The sequence below is a fragment of the Calidris pugnax genome, unplaced genomic scaffold, assembly GCF_001431845.1.
Source record: "Calidris pugnax isolate Ruff unplaced genomic scaffold, ASM143184v1 scaffold63, whole genome shotgun sequence".
NCBI lineage: Eukaryota > Metazoa > Chordata > Aves > Charadriiformes > Scolopacidae > Calidris > Calidris pugnax.
Window position 1 is genome coordinate 1,873,414 of NW_015090852.1, and position 22,118 is coordinate 1,895,531.

Below are 22,118 nucleotides of genomic sequence, written 5' to 3' on the forward strand. Positions count from 1 at the left end.
TTTTTTTTTTTTTTTTTTTTTTTCCAATGTAAAACCTTTAACATCCTACCAACCAGAAAACATTTTTCCAAAGGAAGATGTTGAAAGATACGGTTCTAATAAATTTTATAGGTTAGTAAGGTAACAGGCTTTAGAGAAAGCAGTCAGTAAACGTGAACCAGTGTTTCCTTTGTTAACAGACCTACCTGTGGTAGTGTTGACATCACGTACCATAGCTTTGAGTGTCAATATAGAGGATAAAAGGGATTTAATTGCTTTTGTTTTCAAACAGGCATATCAAAACAATGTAAATTTTTTTTTAAAAATACTTACTGTATTTCTTGTTCTTTTCCTCTGCCTTGCAGGCTTTGAAAGAGATGCTATATGCAGCTGTGGACCAGGCCCCTTCTATAGAAGGTAAGCAAATTGTAACTGAGAACCATGTTTTTCTTGGCATTGAGTGCTGGACACATAGTCCTGCTACTTTTCTGTCCTCAGTCCTCCTAAATTGGTAAACTTAATATACTGATGGGCAAATGCCTGGCCTTTCATAGCCTGCATGCTATTTTTGATTGTTAGAACTCTTTGTCCTCTGTCATTAGGACAATAAATGTCTTTGTATAGTTTGGGACTTCAACAGCTGGATTCCTCTTGCTTATAAGGGCATTCACTGGTGGAAGTACTTTCATGACCGCTTGAGAATAGACCCTTGTTTTCCTGTGACAGCTTGCCACTTTGGGAGATAATTGTGCTAGAGAGATACTGGTTCCTGGTTTGTTACCGGTGATTAGAACTGGAAGAGTCTCGTCCTTTTGTTCTGTGTCCTCCCTGAATGCTGTGCTACCTTTCGTACGTGGACATGAGTATATTTTCTTGTTTGCATGCATTTATTGCCACTGAGTTCTCTAGATTATTTTAGTACAGCATTTGGTTTTAAGCTTACTGCGTTTTGAATAGTTTGTTTAATTAAGTGATGATGTGTGCAAAATTTCTCAATAGAGCCATTTACTTTCTTTATCTTTCTCCTTCCTTTCATGGTCTTTGAAGTATTGAATAGTTTTTGCCTTTCTGTTCCTTCACTGCCTACTTTCTTGCCCTTCTTGTGGATTTCAAACTGTTTTTTAACCTCCTTACCTTTATTATTTTCACTTTGATTGCAGTGCAGTGTTAATTTCACTAACCTCTTTGAATGTGGCTCTGGGCTTCTTTCTTGCATATTTATAGAACAGAAGAACAACTGCTGCTTCTAGAGTAGTCAGTTGGTTAACATGAATTATTCTAGTCACTATTAATGTTATCTTATTAACTACATATTTTATGTCAGTTAAAATTATGTGGAATATTATTTTTTTGAATTTAACTCTACCTCCTCTTTGATAACTATTGCAGTTTTTGTTTTAAAATTTTGACTCTGTGTGTGTGATAGGGCAATCTCACTTTATAATCTTCAGATTTGCAATCTAAGCTGAAAACTTCATTGAAGCAACGCTCAGATAGGTGTAGTCTTTAGGTTTAACCTGACACTTAGTTGCTCACTTGACTTAGCCTGCTGATTTTGTTAAATCAATCACCCTTTAATGCTCAGGTCCTAGAAGTAGGTTTCTAAAGGTTATAGTCCTAGCATCATTTAAAATATATGGGTTGTCTTTGGAAAACAGAAGAAAACTTCGCAGCAATATGCTGGCAAAAGAGGAAAATCTTGCTTTATTTTTTTTGAGTGCCAAAATTGGTTAATACCCATGCAGAAATCCTTCTTCCTAGCAGCACAAAACCAATTTTCTAGCTAAGAGCAGCTCAAGTGTTTTGTAAAGCCCAAACTGACTATTTTTATTAACTCCTAAAGACAAGTTAATAATTTTGTTGAAAATCCAGCATTAGTTTTATGGAAGACTGAAGCATTTACAAGACTTTTTTTCTGTCTTCTATCAATCAGTTTATTACTGACAACGGGATCAAATGGTGTCTATTCCAATAAAATTTTGCAGTCTCATGTCTGAACATGACTTACTAGGTTTTGCTTATGATACTTAGAATTTCAAGGTGGGCTTGGAGTTGCTAGCCGTAAAACTCCAAAGTGTTATAATTCAGCATTTTGCTTTCCTTTTTTCAATGCCTGTGATATACTGACGTTTTGTAATGTGCTATGATGTTTGTAAACATATTTGGCAAAGGAAGAGAAAGTGAAAAGGATACAATATTATATTTATGCTCTTTTAAATGCTAAAAGAATTTTAACTTGTGCTTCTGCCTCCTTTGATGCTTTGAAAACCTCAACAAAAGGAATGTAATGACTTGGGACAGTTTTCATAAGTAAAAGGATGTTCTGTTCATTTTTTTGGGGTTGGGTCTCTACCTCTGTGCTGTAGAGAATGAAGTAACCCAAACTGTTTTGAACCACTCATTTAACTCTGCTTTGCCTGACCTGCCTTTTAGTAGAGAGCAGCTGTGCTAATTCTTTCACCTTTTGCTCGTTAAGTGAACGTATGCGTGTGGCAACTGGATTTTTTTTAAAGTTTGTTTTCAGTGTGTTCTTTCCCTCTCTTTTTCTATGCTGTTTCTTTCACCTTTTGTTCGTTAAGTGAATATATACGTGTGGCAACTGGATTTTTTTAAAGTTTATTTTCAGTGTGTTCTTTCCCTCTCTTTTTCTCTCTGCTTAGAGACTATTGTCCTTTTTTAGTTTCTGGGTTTGTCTCTGAAAATTGTGTGTGGGTCATGATGGGGCTGGGCTATTTGGGCTGGGGAGACCGAGCTGCCTGTACAGGCAGGGCTGAGCCAGTGGATTCTTCTGCCATTGCCCATAAGTGAACAAGGGTGACAGAGGAAGGCAGATGTCTTTCCATGAGCTGCAGCTTTAGGAAAGGCTTGTCCTGGAAATGGATCAAGACCAGGTATTTCTCCATCCCTATTGCTTACTTCCTTCTCCTTTAAGCCCTTCTGCCTTGGTTTATAGAAGCCTTAGGCCAGGATTAGTATGTGAATATACAAACTGTGCTCAAAACACTGCTCTGGTCCCTATCAGAGGAGATGGAGCAAGTACATTGAACTTTGAGGGGGCATGCGGTGGCTATTGTCAGGAGCTGGCTGTTGGCCTACATCTTTTCAGTTTAGTATGGATTTTGCAATGGATATTATTGTGTTATTTTGAGCTTAGCACAGAAACTACAGGAGAGTACTACTGAAACCCAGCTTCTCAGTGTGAGTGTAATGTAATCTCATTTTAGACTGGTCTAACTAAAGTCCATTTTCTAACTGATCTAGTTGATCACAGACATACTGTAGACATGCACGATTGGTTCTGATTTACGTTACATGCATTGTAAAGCTAATCTTCATTTAATATGTTGGACTGTGAAGAAAAGGGAGTTCTGTAGACCAAAGCTGAGGCTATTCCTAGTTCTTATTCTGCTCGGCTGGATGTGTAATTCAGGACTTGGAAACTAATTTCTTAGATTTCTGCTGCTGGATGCTCACAACGTTAGTATTTGTATGCGTACAGAATTTGTATACGTACAGAAATGCTTTGTATTGCATAGTGGTATTTTAGAAGCATAGAAGCATTTTTGAAACTCTTTTTATTAGAAGCATATTTATTTATTAGAAGCATATTTATTTTAGAAGCTTATTTTTAGAAGCATAGAAGCATTTTTGAAACTCTTTAAAACAAAAAAAAAGTGCTACCCAACAAAGGCATGGTGTAGGTAATAGGCAAGACAGGTAATAGGTGAACCATCCATCATTAATAGCTTTCATTGGGTTTGTATTTAGGAATCTCCTGATTGTGGTTGGGACGTGGGTAAACAAAGCTAACTTCTGAATTCTTAAGCTCTGCAGCTGATGGTCCTGGTGCTACTTTAGTGGACAAAATGTTGCTGGATCTTGGCTCTAAATTATGCAATTTTTACCATGCTCATTATCTCGTTATATGGTGACTCTTCTCATTGTGTTACATTCAATCATACCTGTGTCTATCTGCTTTTTCCTATTTTCAGGTAATAAGCAGAGAGTAAACCAAAAACCCTGTAGATGTGAATAAGCAAAACCTGACAAGGCTGTATGATAGGAGGAGATTGTTTAGAGTTGTCCCCTGACACTATTGCAAGGTGCTGTGGCTCCCTGTCTTTCATAAGTGTTATACCAGACCATATGCATGTCTTTTTTGGCAGTTGCTGCCTGTACACATAGATTTCTTTAATCTGTTCAAAGATACACTTTTTTCTCCTGTCTACTTCGTACCAGCAGTTTTCTATATGCCGGTGTGATTCCTCCAGATGCTTATCATCTTTTTACAAGGCTTTCCCCTGATGAAACTTTCACCATTCTTCCATCTGAGCAACATCTGTACAAAATTAGTGTTTACTCTGTTGATTCAATCTCATACACATCGCTGGAAAAAGTATCAAATGATGCTTGGTTCCCAGCTGTATGATGGGACTTTGATTGACTTTCAGGAGAATTCTTTGCTGCGTGTTTGCATTGTTAGCTGTTTGTTACGTGCTGCTTATTGTTACCGGAGCAATCTGGATGCATTGATGCTGCCATGATGTTATTCTCAGTTTCTGAGTCCTTGCTGCGTGGCAGGAAGGCTTGCATGCAAGCGTGCCAGGTCAGTGTGAGCAAGCACCCTTCCTCGGCCCTGAGCTACTTTTAGGAAGAATCTGTGACAATTTAGAGGTGAGAACCCAGCGTAGCTCTTGTTTTCTCCGAGGCAGAATATGCAGTATTGCAAAACCGTGAAATACTGACCTCACTGTGAGCATGTTGATTTTTTTTTTTTTTTTTTTTTGCATTCCTTGTTCCTCCCACTGCTTCCTGTCCCACTTGTCACCTAAGTAAAACAGGTTACTGGACCACTGTTGCTTGGAGCCCTCCCGATTATTCCACTTGGTGAGCAGATGTGTCTGCGTCTCCCCAAGCTCCTTACGATGCAGCTCTTCTCAGCTGCAGAGGAGATGAAAAGTGTGGCTGTAAATTATTCATTCTGATTATCTGCTTGAATGGACAGGGTCCACTCTAAATATTATTTCCTAGAATATTTGTCTTTCAGATATTGAAATTTAACCTCCCTTTTAATACTTGTGTAAGCAAACATTGGTTGTAATATCAAATGGTACAAGAGCGTTTTATTGTATCCTCTTATTATGGAGATTACTCATTCTGCTTAACCCCAATCCTGAATTCCAGTGACACTGTTTGAATGAGGATCACTGCTGGTTGAAGGGTTGTATGGGGCTGGAATGGTATAACAGTGTCAGAGTGGGGAGTTTGGGTGCTTTAAGGTAGAACTTAAATCCACAAGTAATAGCTGACGTTAAAATAAAAAAGAGGAAAAGCTTTAGTGGTAATGGAGATTCTCTGCTGGTATTTGCAATCTGTATGGACACCTATTTACTTGTGCAAGGTTAGAAAAGTAAGAGGTGTGAGTTTGGGACATCCTGAGGGCGCCAGCACTGGCAGCATGTCCTTTGTGGTTACGTCCTTGTTTCTGCTTTCATTTGTAATGCACTTACCATGTTAACTGATAGAAATAAATCCAAACTAAAGATATGTAGCTGTTACTAAATAAAGTAGTATTCTTTAGGGTGATAAGTAATGAATAAGCAGGGTGTGGGAAATCACATTCTTTTTTTCCCCGAAGGAAGTTATGAGGCTGACAGTTTTTGTTTGTTATATGCAGACATGCTTTGTAGGCTTGATCAAAGGTTTGTGATTTGTCTGTATATGTACAGATGTCTTCTTTTTATTTCAAAGTAAACATTTATTTCCAATTGCATAAGCTTGCTTTGTAGTGGGTTGGGGTTTTGTTTACATGGGAATGCTTGGGCTTAAGGGAGTCTTCAACAGAACTGCTTCGCATCAACTACCGTGAAGCAGCCAAAAGCAGATTAATGTCTTGTCTTTATTTCTCTGCGTTGTTGCACATCCATAAAGAACATGGGGATCAATGTCCTTCTGGAGAACGCATGTGACTGAAGGTTGGTGTCCTACACTGTAGATGCTGGTCCTCCATTCTGTGCAGAGTGTAATTCAGTTGAGAGGCTTCTGCATTTATAACTAGTGTGTAAACTCAAAAAAAAATAAAAAATTAAAAATATCCCATGACAGCCCTCTTTTCAGTTGGAGACCCGATGCCAGGTATTGGACTAGCTATAGTAAAATAGGTTATGGGGCTTGTTGAAAACATTAACTTCCAGAGTATGCAAAGAGTGGACAGGAGGAGAAGCTGGCTGCTTACCAGCATTTAGAGAAGGAGGTGATGTCTGGTTTCTCTCATCCTAGGGCAATAAAACTTGAAAGGTAAACAGCGCATATGGTTGGAGGAGGGTGTAGAGTAGTGCGAGAGAACAGCTGGGTGGCCACCCAAATATTGGAGCACAGATGCCTATATGAAAATTATTGCAGTGTACCTTGTTCTCATGTAAAAGTCATTTTTGCTGTCAAAAGCTTGGTTCACACCAAGTCAGCATGGAGACTGACCGTGGTGCTTGCTTTGTAACATGTCACACATGCCCCTCTCTGTTCATTCAGAGTAACGCAGACCTGCCTGTGCTGTTGATGTAGTGACTTCCTCAGAGGTATTGAGGACCTGAATTCTGCTTAACCATTAACTAGTGTACGTGGGTGTGGAATAAAGGTCAGGTAAGGTACAGAGCTGGAGTGATTGAGAGTAACTTGTTCATAGTTCAGACAGCTGGCCAATATAAGTTTTGATTTTATTACTGTTGCATAGACCACAAGTTCTCAAGTTGTGGCATTGGGGTATGTTCAGAGCTGCCTTGGTGCTGCTGCTGCTGCCCCTAGGGACTGGTGTGCTCAGGGTCTGGGGCTGTGTGTGGGTGTTGGTTCCTGTGGGCTGCAAGTTGGTTTGTATTTTTGTACCTGGTGGTGAACCCTTTCAGTTGTTAGAAACCATTTTCTCCAGAGGGTCCATCGGAGAGTACCCCTCGTCCTCTCTGGGCTGGTGCAGGACCATGCAGGGTAGCAAAGAAGGTTGTGTTGGGACATGGGTTAGCAGGATTGTGTAGATGAATGTTTCCGTCTGAGGGAAGCTTGTGGCTGCAGTTGGTGGAAACGCTGGACTTCCTCACACTTTCCATTTAACCCATGGCCACCTCGTGGGCTGATATGGTGCTTCATCTGTGTGCAGAAGCCAGGAAGCTCGTGGTGTTGCTGAGCAAGCCTTTTTTTCCTTTTCCTCTGTCTTTCTGATACATTCTGGGTAGCTTCCTCAGCAGCTCAAAGAGGTTCGAAGCATTCACATTGGATGAAGAACTAAGTGTACCAAAGTCCTAAGACTACCAAACAGTATAGGTTCAAGGCTGCTTCTGGGATTAGGGGCAGGCAGTTAATTGCTTTGTAATTTTGTTTGGTACACTTTTTTTTTTCTTTACTTAAACATCCTTTGGTGCTGAGCACTAAGATCCGTTAAACCTGAGACAATCAAAGAGCTGTGTGTAGCTCGGGAGGTAACAGGGAAAGCTGGACCTGGTATATATGAAATATATATATGGACCTGGCCCATATGAAAGGGCTGCACCTAGAGGCAGGTTTCTTTTGAGTCTGCAAACTGCTTATCAGTCCAGCTGCAGAAGGGTTGTAGATGATTCCTTGATGATGTACGTAGGGTAACAGCAACACCATAAACGCTCAACTGTCCCTTTTTTATTTTTCTTTTTCCTTCCTGCATTTGCTTCCCAGTAATTTAAAAACGCCAATCTGTTACCTTTTTAGTGGTTAGAGGAATTAGCAGCGCTCGTAATTTAACCGGCGTGTGCCAGGTTTCATGTTAGTGGTCAAAACTTGAGGGCTGGAAAGTAGAAAAAGATTCCTAAAGCTGGAAGATTGACAGGCAGCCGTGCCTTCAATGAAGCACTCCTGAGACAACAGCGAAACATCAAACAGCATTTTGGCTGTAGACATAAAGAAGCATCACACATGTATATACAAGAGGACGATATTTATTGCCCTGTTTCAAAAAAAGACTGCACTAGACATCTTAACAGCAAGATTTAATGTGCACCTCTGGGTTTCTAGACATTCCTTTGGCGCTCTATTTGCAATAGGTGACTTGAATTATTAGACAATTAAGATTTTGGATGAGACTATAGCTACTTGGTGAATAATGCAATAAGAATTAAAGTTGATTGGTTTCTCTGTCTTTAAAAATGCATGCTGTGGGCAAGGGAATGAGCAGGATGTCCCTGGAAGGAAATCTCATTCTTCTCTATCAAAGCTGCTTGTAAGATGCCTTAGAAAAATGGCCAACCCACCGATACCCCACGGAGTCCTGATGTCTGTGTGGGATGCAGTGGAGGAGCAAAAGCTGTCCCTGAATACCTTCCTGCTAAACTGTCCTTTCAGTTGTGTTACCTTAAGGCCACACCATGCAGTGGCTATCGCAATGATTCTCTGAACATGAGAGAGTCTGTCTCTTTGATTAAGTAATTTTAAAAATAACAAGGATGTGGTGAAAAGCCAACCCACTCCTAGTCATGTTTCTTATTCCTGAAATAAAAATGAAGGATAGTTGCTTATTTCATCTGTTTTGTTTACAGTGTAGCTGTAGCCTTGTAGCTTGACCCCTTTTTAGTAGAAGTAGATAATGAATTCATTTTAAAAAGTAATCGTGCTTTCTGTAAATACATAATCTTTAACATTATTACAGTGTAAAACTGCAAAATTACAGCATCTTAGTTTTGCAAAGCCACAGTTCAAAAATATTGAGTTAGAAAAATGATTCCATTTATAATATGGCCATTTAGTTAATAAATTTCTTTTAAATTGTTTTATACTGCTTTTGTTGAGTATGGTAACCCTTTTCCCCTGAAGTAGTATAACCTAGAAGTAAAAATCTGATTCTGTGGTTCCCCCCTGAACTGAGAAGTGGTGTAGCTTCAAAAAAACTGCAGAGAGTTATGAAGAGTCTTTTACTAACATGTAGTATGGCTAGAATGCCTAAAGCTCCTTAGTAGTCAGGCAGCAGCGCTGTGAGTCAGAGTTGTGTACATTCAGCTAAAAATCACAGAGAAAACCGCATAACAATACACAAATCTTCTATTTAAAAGTAGTTGTTGCTCTATTCAGGAAGGTGGCTGGCATTGCAGTGGGCACAGAGTGCCACTGGGCTAGTACAAAGCCCATGGGGGGGGGTCACACCCCAGCCTGCTGTTGCACACTCAGCAGCTCAACTTCCCCTCCGCAGAGGGGGAAGCCTTGTTTATCTCCTAGGAGATGGAAAACCAATTTCTACTTCCTGATGAGAAGCTGACAGGCTATTTGACTTAACAAGAGAGGCAGGCCGTGTGATTGGGAAGAGGGAAATTGCATGCCATAACATACCAATATAAATGCAATTTATTTTGCATGTGCTATATAGCTCCAGGCACGCATTTTGGGGTGTGTGAGAATTCTTTGCATGATGAAATGTGAGCTCTAAATGTCAAAAAGAGGCAGATTTGGCATCCGGACTGTGTTTATAACCTTGGTTTTATTTTTACTGTAATTGCTTAGCATGCTCTTATAAATGCTCTTAATGTATTTGGGGGGCAAAGTGCAGAGAAGCTGAAAAGATCAGCACGAGCGAGCTGTTAACTCGGGATCTATCTTGTCCCACAGCTGCAGACTTGTTCTGATGTGTGGCCAAGGCTGCTGCTATTCTGGTACTGCCTTTGCTAGTGTCCTGTCTCCCCCAGATCTCCAGGAGGACACCTCTGCTGAGCTCCTTCCTTCTGTGGAGACCAAGCAGTTTGGTACCAACTAGCCTGTTTAGTTGTCCATCCCGTAATGTGTCAGCTATCGGGGGAAAAATGGGCATCATTGGTCTAACACCTCATTCTTTGTTCTCTTCGTTTCCTATTCTAGCTGATTGATCATTTATATGAGTTTGTTGTGAGCATCTGTGTGTTTTTAATGCTGTGTGTCAGGGCATGGGCAGCAGTTGAAGCGTGGTTGCTGATCTGTGAACCCAGGTATGTTTTCTAACGGCAGCTCCCTTCCGAGCGCAGCTGTAGGGATGAGTCACGGTTAATGCAGTAAAATGGGGTAATAACGAGCAGGATTAGCTGATGTACCTATGAGGTAAGTTCTATAAATAGGTTAAAGGAATTTTGTTTGTATTCCGCTGTTTTGGTATGACTTTGTCTTCCCTAGTCAGAAGTAGCAATTAGAAAGCAAAGAAATAAATAATCTGAGCGCCTGATATGGCATTCCATGTTACCCAGAGTCTTTCGTATACGGCAAATGGTCTTTGAGCTCTGCAGCAGCCCAAGGTAAAGCTTCAGTTTCTCCTGTGCCCAGCCACAGAAGGAACACACTTCTCCATTAGAAGCCTTGGGTCAAGGCTTGATTCTGCTCGGACCTTGGTGAACACAGCTGCAGGAAAACATTTCTGGCAAGTCTGGTGTCATTTTGAAGCCTTTTAGAGATTACAGCTCACTGTAATCGAGAGACAAAAGGGCTTCCCAGAGAGGGCAAAGGAAAGAGAAAAATTGAAATACCTTTCACTCCCCTGTGATTGAACTGGACCAATATCAGTGCTCACAAGTGGTAGTTGTGTATATAGAGGCTGCATTTGTGGGTTTCAAGTGCTGGAGGTGATGTTTTTAACACCCAACATTCATTTGTAGTGTAGATTTAATTAGTAGGAAGTCGATAAGACTTCTTTATTAAAACTTCACGGTAAGTCAGTAAAATATGGATTGTGAATGCAATTTTGAGCAGTTGGAGGCCGAGAGGTTAGAGACAGGATGCTGAGCTTGTAGAGTTTGCCACACTTCAGCCCCATCTGCTGTGATGATCCCGGCTGTAAGGTGACTGCTGTTTCTGGTGAGCGCTTCAGATCCTGCAAAAATACCCCGTATCGGGTGTGAGTTTTAGCAATACATCAGCAATGGGGAGCCCACCACACCTTCAGTGCTGTTTCCTTCAGCAGATGTCTGCTTGGTGGTGAAGCCTCAGAAAATGAAGGACTGAGAAGGTGAAGAGGTTCATCTGTCCCCATGCAGCCTGCCAGGAGCTGGGTCGGGGCTCGGCCCCCGGCTCTCGGAGGGGCTGCAGCGCTGAGCAGAGCTTGCCAGGCTGATTTTGGTTCCTGGCTCGTGTTTCTGTGTACATGTGGACACTGTTCTTCCCCAGCTGGCATCTTTGGCTCTGGTGTTAAGCTGCACCCATGTCTTCTTACAGTGCAAGGTTAGTTTGCTACTAATAGGACTTTGAGCTCGAGTCTCAAAAAGGCTCTAAAGGTACTGACAAAGGGGTTTTCAAATCTGCCCCTTCAGTTTAAGAAATCCGAATGCGGCTCAGCTAGAAGTGGTCTTGTACCGATTTCTCTTCCAGTTTCTTCTGCTTTCAGCCAGAAAAACAGATTCAATTCCGGCTTTTGTTCTCCACCAGCTGAGCGGGGCTGATGTGGCCGCACGCTAATGCAGCCTTCTAGGTGGAGCAGATGTGCTGAGGAGGAATTCAGCGTTGGAAGGTGCGTGATCTGGGCTTGGACTTGCCTAAGCACAAATCCGAGTAATGAATTAGTCATCAGACACGGAATTCTTTCCCCCGGGGACAGGGAGAGGGAGGCTGGTACAGCCTAGCTGTCAGTCAGGAATTGCTGATGCAGGAGCTCTCGCCAGCTGAGAAGGTTTCCCCTACCCCTGCTATTATAGTAAGGCTAGGTTGCTGGATCCTTTAGTTTGGTATTTTGGCAGTAAAATGAGTACTTTGTAGCATGGGCTTAAAGGCTTTGGTCTCTTTACCTAACTTACCTAAAAATGATAACTGGCTGTTTTGAAATCAAAGGCCATAGGCCTTAATTGTGGCAACTCTGCAGTCTCCTACATGTGAGCCAATTTTACTGAATCCTATTTATGTGGTACACTGGAGGGGTTTGCCATCCTCCATCCATTTTGGGAGTGATTTCATGGTTATTGAGGTATATCGGTGGTATTGGGGTGAGTTTGGGAAGAGATGTTTCTGCTCCATCACAGTCTTACCACCTTGCCCGCAATTCTCATTTTGTTTTGTTTTTTTCCTCTTTTGTTAGTGTTCAACTGTGGCATGTGGCTGGTCTCCTGTATGATAATTCTTTTCTGAGATGTTTGGAAGCTTTATCTATCAAATAAGAAAGAGAAACCATGGCATAGTGTGCTCTTTTGTACATAACTAGATCAATGTCTGTTTGAGTTTTTCACTTATATGTACCATTTTACTCTTTAGAGTGGGTAAAAAAGGCTAGTGTCGTTATTCTTTTCCTGCCTTATGAATTTCCCCATCATAACTTCCACCTATGCTGATCATTTGGAGAGTTGCTGTTATGGCTCCTGGCCAGCCTGTCAATTTTTCTGTTACCTTTGCTGGACAAACCCCCATGTGCAGGAGCAGATAAATGAGTGATTGTCTGCTGTAGTGAGGGGAAGTGGCACAAGAACCTCAAGATTATGGTTTTACTGTGGGCTTTTGAATTATCCTGCTCTTCTCCCACCCCCGAATACAGAATAACAATGTAAAGCCTTCCAAATACTTGCTTCCACTTGGCCTTAACTTTCTGGCACCCAAAGGGCTTAATTTTTATTAACTCTTATACCGAATTGTGCTGGAAGTGCAAAATTGCAATATTGCAGGGGAATTTATTCTGAATATTGCAAGAAGCTGGGATTTACATGAAACTGCACTTTATACTTGCACTCTTTTCTCTGTAGTTACTTCAGCAAGATCATGCTGGAGTTTGAAAACGATCTTTTTGTCAAAACGTATTCTGAAGAATGGAAGTTTTCAGTCCCTGGTGCTGTAATGTTGCTTTGTAGTTCCTTTATACCAATTACAGGAGATCCCTCTTGAAATATTCTAAATTTAAAAAAAAAAAGGAGCGGAAGAAGTTCAGTTGTAGTGTTAAATACCACAACTTCCTTGAGTTCTCTTGCAAATAGCCATCAGACCGTCCAGTCTTCGCGTGGTTCTGCTGTTGTGAGACTTTTTAAAAGAGGAAGTAACCCCCAAATCTCTCAGAGTGTTACCCGATGTCAGTACAGGTTTTCATCTTTTAGGAGCAGCTTGTAACTGTAACCCAAAGATGTGGTATTATTTAAATTAATTTTTTTTTCAGATGACAATATTTGGCTTTAATGGAATGGAGAAAACTGCCGCTGTGAGTTTTCTTCCCATTCTTATGTTTATGGTTTCCAGTCCTTTAGCTAGACTAAACCAATATGTCTTGGACTGCTTGAGAACTGGCTTTTAGTCATTCTCTGTTTTTCAATTTCAAGTTTGTTTACAGAAATTAGCAAAAATGAGGAAGTGCTGGAAGTACTATGCTTAGTTGCTTGAGTGTTGTTGTGTACGGTAGAGTTGGCAGCTTCTCTGTTTAAAATGTTTGGGTCTTATTTGTGGATTCAGAATGGCTTTGGGTCATCATTTGGTCATGCTGTTCTCCTTTTAATCTTTCAAGACTTACACTGATGAGATTTTTTTAATACTGAGTTCTGCTTCTGATTTTTTAGTTAGAATTCAGTTCTGCTGTGTCGGAAGTGGGTGCAGCTGCTTTGCGCTTGCAGCTTCTGGATTACGTAGCACTAATTCTTTCTGTTTTGCGTAACGTTTTACTGATCTTCATTGGAAAGTTAATTTATCTAGATCCTTAGTTTTCTGTGTTGAAGCGTGACAAGAGGTTATTTGAACTGAAAACAAAGGCTCAAATGGCTATTTGAAACCTAAACAAAGCAGGGAACGAGTTTGCTCTTTTTTTTTTTTTTTTTTTAATCCAGTGTCTCACTTTTGCACCACACTTGGTGGAAGTACTTGTTGATGGTGAGGAAAGTTCAGAGTTGGGTTGCAAAGATTGTGGCTGCTCTGAGAAGAGGCGGAAGAGAGGAGACACAGCCCTGTGGTGCTCTGCGTCTGCCCACCCACCTTAAACTTACCTTTCCTCCAGCATGTGGGAGAACAATTATCTCTTCAGATCGTAGAATCATAGAATGGTTAGAATTGGAAGGGACTTTAAATATCATTGAGTTCCAACCCCCCTGCCATGGGCAGGAACACCTCCCACCAGAGCAGGTTGCTCAAAGTCCCATCCAGCCTGGCCTTCAACACTTGCAGGGATGGGACATCCACAGCTTCTCTGGGCAACCTCTTCCAGTGTCTCACCACCCTCACACTAAAGAATTTCTTTCTGGTATCTAATCTAAATCTCCCCTCTTCCAATTTAAAACCGTTACCCCTTGTCCTGTCACTACACTTCCTGACAAAGTGTCCCTCTCCATCTCTCCTGGAGGCTCCCTTCAGATATTGGAAGGCTGCTATAAGGTCTCCCCGGAGCCTGTCATGATTCAGGCTCCAGATCCTAATAAAAAGTGGCCTATTTAATAAGCGTTCTGCACACGGTATTTATTTACAAATATTCTTGATCTTTAGTTCAGGGATCCAGCTCTGTTTACTTGCTGCTTGGTGCTCCCTTTCAGGCTGAGGAGTCTGTGAGAAGATGACTGACTGCAGAGTTGGGCCGCGCCGCGCATCTGTCTGTTTAAAACAAGCAGTTTTGCAGCTGATCAAAGCGGGAGGATTATGCTGCTGCCGTGGAACTAAACTGGTGAAGGGGGATAAATGGCAGCTCTGAAGCAGCCCTACCTGAACTGACAGGCTCTTTGTTGTCGACAGGATAATGTGAATAATTTGTTTTTGGTTTTGTTCTCTTTTTTTTTTTTTTTTAACATAGGTGTTGTTCATTCTGTTGGAATGCTTACTTTCTTACATTTCAAAGCCCAAGCAACTGGGTTACTTTTGATGGAAAGCTGTATTACATATGCTTCCATATGCTGTGCAAAGTTTATCTTCACCTGGCTGTAAGAAATATAGGGCATCCTCTGTGGATGTGGGTTTTCAGAACACTTTTCTTTATAAGAAAAGAGGGATTCTGTTTTGCACATATATATTAATAATCTGAATCTATAAACCTGAATGGAGACTCATATTTGTCTTATTAATCAGTATATTTATCCTAGAAACGGAGAAGTATATGAAAATAGTAACATGTTACGGATCACAGTTGCCCTTTGTGCTATAGGTAGGCAGTCAGGTAATGTCTTTTCTGCCCATACATTTCTGGTTTTATAATTTACCAGATATTCTCACCTAAATGGCATTTATTTAGGTAGCCATATTCAAAGGCAGTCTTTTTGCTTTCTAATACTGCTTTTTATTCATCCAAGGTGTACCTGTATGTATAGTGAGTATTTGTTATCAGCCAGTATAATCTTAATGTAAAAAGAAATAGCTTTTAGAGCAAATAGATTTTTTTCACATGTTCTGCACTTAAGCATTTGTGGTTTTTTTTACAAGTAATCTGTGGATATAAATTGAAAAATATTTGCAAAACCCTAATTTTCCTGGGTTGAATTGAAACTCGTGCAAGTCTTGAAGTTTCTGTGACCTGTTAATAACAAAATAAATCAATGGATAGCACAAACTTTGTTCTAGTGATTTAGGAATTCAATCTGTTGAAAATGCTGGCTGTCCCTGTCCAGAAAAAGCCAGTTGAAGAACTAAACTAGCTGCTATTAGCTGTGGTCTTTTCGCTGTGGACAGTGAGGTTCTTGTCTCTTCTCTTTCATTGTTATTTTATTTCAAGTTAGAAAACCAGTAAAAAGCTGAAGACTTCCCTGTTAAATCAAGAGTAGAACTACGTCAACGTGCCAACTACAATCTGTTTCCAGTTACTGCTCCTGTCAAATTGGTTACATTCACAAAGTACAAGTAGCATTTGTGATATCGGATCATTTTTAAGGGCAGAATTTGTTTAATAGCTTTCTCTTGTAATTTTTTTTTTTATTACAGCTTTCTTCTTACTGCACAGTGAGGAATTTTATGACTGAAATAGGAGTTTGTGTCAGATTCTTCGACAAGCTGATTTTGAGTCTGGATGTATCTTGCTTTTATAGACTACAATAATTCTTTTATATTTTTTGTGTAGCTAATTTAGTGTCTGGTAACTGAAGATGCTTCTATATTCCATAAAACTTTAGTGCAAGCATTTCAACTTGGGTTATGTGCAACTGCTGGGGAGTAGAAGAGGAAGAAGCAGAAAACTGTGGTTTGGTTTCTGGGCAAGGAGTGAGTTCCTGCAAGGGGGAAAACCAAGACTGATGGTTTTGAGCTGTTCATTAAATCTTGTAAAACTGTTGGAACCATGACTGTCTTACAGAGGAAAATAAGATAACATGAGTAAGCTCAGAGCTTTTACTCCTCTCCAGTACATTGTTTATATATGGCTTTGTTTTCCTTAGAATTGTTAAAATGGGTCTTCCGGATTTCCTTAAAGGTATCTCAACTTGCTTATCTCCTAAGCAAAAGTCTTGTATCTAGGAATAAGGTCTATCCTGCCTCTGAGGTTAGGTTGGCTAGTTTGGTTGATGGGCTGTTTCTTGTATCTTTTTTGTGGAATTTTGTTGAAGTGTTGTTGAAAGTCTGGATACAGCTCTGTAATATTGAAAAAATGTAGGCTTTGATGTCTGCCTAATTAGGCAGTCATCATTCTTAGCTTATTGCCTGTAAGTGAAAGCTATCTAAAAGGTACACGGATGCTGGTGTATATTCTCCTAGAAACCATGAACAGTGTAGACCAAGGCTGTAGACAAGGTATTGTGATTTTTTTTGTCATGATTGAGAAATATGAATAGATTTGCTGGTGGGTTCTGAGTGACATGGACATTGTTCCTTCCTTTTTTTGCTTTATGATCATCTTCTGTGGCATGTGATCAGTTAACCCATTGGTGTTTTGCGTGTTCCTTGAGGTGCTCTCTCACAAGCTTTCCTCTCTGTGTTATTTTTCCCCCCTGAAATTATCCTTTCAGTGTAGCAATTGAAATAATTTTGTTTGGGACCATCTTATGCTGGTCATCAGAATGAGAGTTGTGAAGAGGACCTCTAGAATAATAGCCAGATCACACCTCATTCCATGGTCCGCTGCTTTAGCTGGTTTTTGGTGTCAAAATTTACTTATGATGAGCTTCATTTTAAGCTTTGCAGGGCAGCTGGTGTTGGCAGAGACCAAGGATGTGAGAGTCTCTTTATTAAAGGTAGCAAGAGGGAGTTTTGTGCTCGTGCAGCTTTGTTTTCTGTATCGCCTGTGGCCAGAGGTGCGAGGCCTCTAGGTTTTGCATCTCCTGCTCTGCCATGGGTCTAATGGAATTTCAGACATTTCACTGTGCATTAGGATCTCACTTTTGCATATTTAACCTGTCCAAGGTTCCAATTTACATATTTAAAGCATTTCCTTTTTGAGGGAAGGGGTGTTGTTCCTTTGATTTGGACTCCAGCTTTAATCAGCAGCGTGGCATTAAGAACTTCATCTTAATACAAGCTTGAGGATGGAAAAAAAAAAAAATCTTTCTGGCTTCTCTCTGTGTATGAAAGCGTGTTGGAGCTTTCCCTGGTGATGCTGGTACTTCATTTGCATATCCTGGAAGTGATTTCTTATAAGTAAATTTATCCCATGGAAGAAACTTTAATCATCTAGATTTTATTTTTTTAATTACTTCCTCATACCCAGTTGGAATTTCATGAAATCTGGTAGAGGTTCCAAGACCCTTAAGGACTTAAAATATTAAAATGATTCATTAGCTGTTCTAATTATGTGACTTCTAGGGCATGCCTGCATGCTTCAGGGCGAATAGGTATAATGACAAATACATGGTACCTGGCCTAAATGAAGGCTTCTCCTTAAGTGTGTCTGGACAGCTGGTATGACTGTTAAGAATTTTAGCCCCTGCAAAATGCAAAATATAGTGATTGATCAGAGAATAATGGCTACTATATGTGGGTGTCTTTATTTAGCAGCTCCTTGTTTGCAGGGCTGAAAAACTTGCCACTGGACTTTCTCCCAAGGGTTAATGGGGGATTTGGTTTGTTGCTGTTCAGAGTGCTCCTTGCTCTTGTTAAAATCAATGGAGATAGTTTTTAAGAAACTTCCTTTTTTTTTTTTTTTTTTTTTACAGCTACAAAGGCAAAAGTCTTTTCTCTGTGAAGCAAACAGAAGTAAACAGATCTATATTTTCCTGTGATTGATGTGGGCTGATATGACCTGCTTTTGAAATTGAAACTGCAGGTAGCTTCAGACATCTGTGTTGCAGGTAGCTTCTATGAGGTGGGCTTGTAGATAAGGCTGTTGTGTAGGCCTCTTCCAATGTTTAATATCAGAAAGCTGAGCTAAGATGTGTTAATTTTATTAATGTAAGTAAATCGGAGCAGTGATAAAAGGAGATCATAATTCATAGAAGTGTATTTTAAAGAGCAGTAGACTTGAGTCTTCCCATTTTAACATCAATTCCTGTTCAGGAGGGGTAAAAGGCCATTTGCTAAAGCCAAGAATAACAAAAATTTAATTACCTCACAGTAGAAGAGAAGCTCTTAATCTAACAAAAGCCATAATGTCAGGAGCAGAGAAACTAGCTTCTTGGGAGAAGTTGTGTCTGATGATTTGTCTTGTTGGTCATCATGCCAGAGTTAGGCTGTGGGATGCTGTGTCCAAACAGCAGTGGAGTAAATTTCTGTTGGACTGGGGTCGTAAATGGCTTTCACCTGTGCTTTGTCAGTTAATGCTGAAAGAAAGGCACACTGGCACTTTAAAGTTTGTTTAGATTTGCCAAAATAGAGTTTTAGTGTATGTTATTAATTTGTTTTAGTATCAAACGTCTTTTGAAAATGCTTGTTGGAAGGTTTCCTCGAGTCTGGAGGGAGAAGTTAAGTTGTTGATATATCTGTAAATGCAAAATAAACCTAAAATTGAATCTAAAAGTAGCTTTCTGTTACTCTATCTGGAAGTGATCATTTGGAGTCTTGAATGGTACTACAGGGAGTAAGAGAACTGGTCCCATTGGATCTGCAAATAACATCTGAGGGCTAAACCCTGCACCACCATCACCCTATGCTAGTGGTTTGGGGTTTTTTGTTGCCTTTTTTCCCCTCTTGCCACCCTGGAATAGGGAAGTCCCCAGTGACATTTCTCACAAATGCAGAGTTCTCTTAGGAAAAATGTGGCTGTTGGAGGCTGTAGGATTCTGGAGTGAGCCATGTGTTGTTGCTGTGGTTTAGTAACCACAGGCTACTTGAAAGGAACGATGCAGAGAGGTATGTGGAAGACAGCACACATTCTCCACTTCCAGGCAAGAACTGGTTTTTTTTTTTGCATTTCCTTTAGAGAAACAATCAGGCTCATTAAGATGATTAATTAATGCAGTTTTCTGCCATTAATCTTTATGAACACCAATATATATAGCATGCAGTAAAATCCATTAACATGCCGTGACCCTGTGCTAATTGTTAAACTCTGCTCTTCTTTGAACAGCTTAGTACTGCGGTAGATGCACGTAGATTACAGTGGGGTAAGAATGGCTTTTTTTTTTGCATTTCCTTTAGAGAAACAATCAGGCTCGTTAAGATGATTAATTAATGCAGTTTTCTGCCATTAATCTTTCTGAACACCAATATATATAGCATGCAGTAAAATCCATTAACATGCCGTGACCCTGTGCTAATTGTTAAACTCTGCTCTTCTTTGAACAGCTTAGTACTGCGGTAGATGCACGTAGATTACAGTGGGGTAAGAATGGCTTCCTCAGAAATGAAAATATTTAATTTGAAAAAACAGTTAATAATGCTACCTCTCCGCTCTTTGGCTGTTGATTGGCTTAAGCGGAGTAGAGCATGTCATTAATGGTGTTACAAGTTATTAAATAGGAGTGAGGAAGACATGATATGGGAAGGGAGAAAATCGGTGCATAATCAGGTACAACCTTGGCCCTGTGTCAGGTTCATCCATAAGAGAACTCATTTAAATCTTGTTTTAGCTATTTATCATACAGTTCACTGGCTTCGGAAAATAAAGATGGAAAAATAAGCACAGTCAAGGTTTCAGAAAAACCATGGGTTTCATGTGACTGTGATTAGAGTGACTCCAGCACAATGGAAATAAGTGCCCAACAGGACTTGCTAACTTTAGGGAGTCTTTCAAAACCTAGTCAAAGCTAGTAAGACCTACATAGAAAAGAAATTTTACAGAACCTTTTCATTTTTTACTGTTTTACAGTAATAATGTGAATACCTGCTTGAAGTGAAAACATGGTATACTTAAAAAGATAGCTAGTGCCTGAACATCAGGAAGAGCAAGATGGAAGGTTAAGATGACTGCAGGGAGTAAAACATTGATGCAAGGCTGTGCTCATCTCCAGACTGATGGATAAAATCCCATGCAGCTATGTTTAGAGAAGTATGTGATTGTCTTCATGTTCCCAATTGCATCAAAAGGGATTATTTACATGTTGTAAATTGATGTCTCTTGTTTAAATCTGCAGGGTATTCTTGATGCTGTTCTTCAGTTGATTGTAGAAACTAGTTGGAGGAGAAAGATTTATGGCTACAATTTACTTATAATCTCAGTGTGTTTTTATTTGAGTCAATCGAGACAAAAAGTTTGACCTCCTCTTACAAGAAGACCATGTGAACTCATTAATTCAGGTAAAAAACCCAAACCAACCAAACCAAAAAATCCCCACCACATTCAGAACCTCACTGTTTTAGACCAAAGGATATGAACTGTAGATAAATGAACTTTTAAAGATTATATGCTATGTTTCTGTTTCAAGCAGATGCTACATTAGAATATGCAGTAGCAGTGAATTCTTTTTAGGGTAACAGCAAAGCTCTGAATTACTTCAAGTCTCCCTAAGTCTGTTGGTTCTGCTTGGTGCTGTTTTTACTGTAACTGCCTGGATCATGTTGCTGGGCATCCATGATCACAAAGATCTGCTCCTGCCATGGTGAGAAGCCTGACACTGTGATACAATACTCTGTTTGAATCTGTCTGATGTTCCTTTGGATGCTTTTGGTCTCTTAACTTTCAGAAAACTTTTTTGAAACTTCTTCAGGCAGCTCCAGCTTCAATGGATATTGAATATTATTTGTCCGATGCCAGCAAGCCATCCGTTATCTGTTGTGCCAGCCTTCAGTTAGTAGCATTCAAAGAAAAAAAAAATGCTTCCCTCAGTGCTGCGTTTTTTTGCTTTTACCTTCTTCAAACAACTTAATTTTGTGGTGTTCATCCCTTTGCCCAAGTTTCTTATCTCTGCAATCCAGGCTTGAGGACTCACTTGCAGACCTAGCGTTTGGAGATGTGGGGGTAGGAAGTAGCGTTATCTCAATTATTGGTTTCTTTTGCATTTCTTCCATTAGTCTTCATTTGTACGATGAAGCTGCCTAAAATTATGTTCATTTCAACCAACTGATTTGTGGAAATTGATTTTTGTGCTGTCATAAATGATGGCATTCTTATACCACTTGAATCTGGTTGGAAGATCTGGTACGTGTGATGGTGACGTAAGGATATAAACATCTCTAATGGTTCTGTTCTCTGGACCTCTGCAACGGTGACTTAGGCTTATTTGGTCACAGTTTCACCCTGTGCTGATATTTCTCAATTCCTAGTATGCATGCGTGTAGTAAAGAATGCTCTTAGGAGAATAACTTTGTGGTGAGACCCTCCCCAGAACATGCTTCTCAATTCTAGGAGGGTACTGCGTGTTCATATCTGCTGCAGTTGTATTTTTGCTTAGTTTTTTTACCAGAACTTAACCACTCACAGCTGTGATGATAGCATGAAAGTCTCACACTCCTATTAATGTAATTTTTTGACCACCTGTAAATAGGTGCTATTTGTGGTGGCGAATGGCATCGCTTACACCAGGTCTCGGCTGCATTTAACTGCTTTAATCTTGTATGTGGACTTATCCTTCACTACATCACAGGTGTTTTTGTGAACCTTTACACTGTTTAATACTGTATGGAAGGATGGCTAATGCCAGGGTTCCCTTTCCTCAAATCACTGGTTTCTGCAACCTTTGGCTTTTAGGCAATCTGATTAAAAATTGTGTCTGGTAGAAAGCAAGTAGATCCTCTTGGTGTTCCACTTGTGTGGATATTGGTGAGTGTGGGCCAGTGGTGACGAGGATTTTTTTTGTGTCTTATGACCACACTTGCAGCCGAAGTGAGTTATTTGAAACTAATAAGAAATGTTACCATTGTGAAAAGGATGACAGGTCTTTTAACTTACGGTATTTTAACATTGGCATGCAACAACTGCGGTTTCTATCAGCATTGTGGGC

The 22,118-nt window shown here is 40.2% G+C and overlaps 1 protein-coding gene across 1 annotated transcript in view; it reads left to right on the forward strand.

Annotated features, from left to right (window-relative positions):
* Positions 1-337: 337 nt before the first annotated feature.
* The window catches only part of XPR1 (xenotropic and polytropic retrovirus receptor 1), a 116,223-nt gene continuing 94,442 nt past the window's right edge, over positions 338-22,118 (forward strand). Inside the window, exon 1 of the mRNA XM_014943484.1 lies at positions 338-396. Coding sequence (XP_014798970.1) covers positions 357-396 — 40 coding nt within the window. The 5' untranslated portion in view covers positions 338-356. The remainder of the gene's footprint in view (positions 397-22,118) is intronic.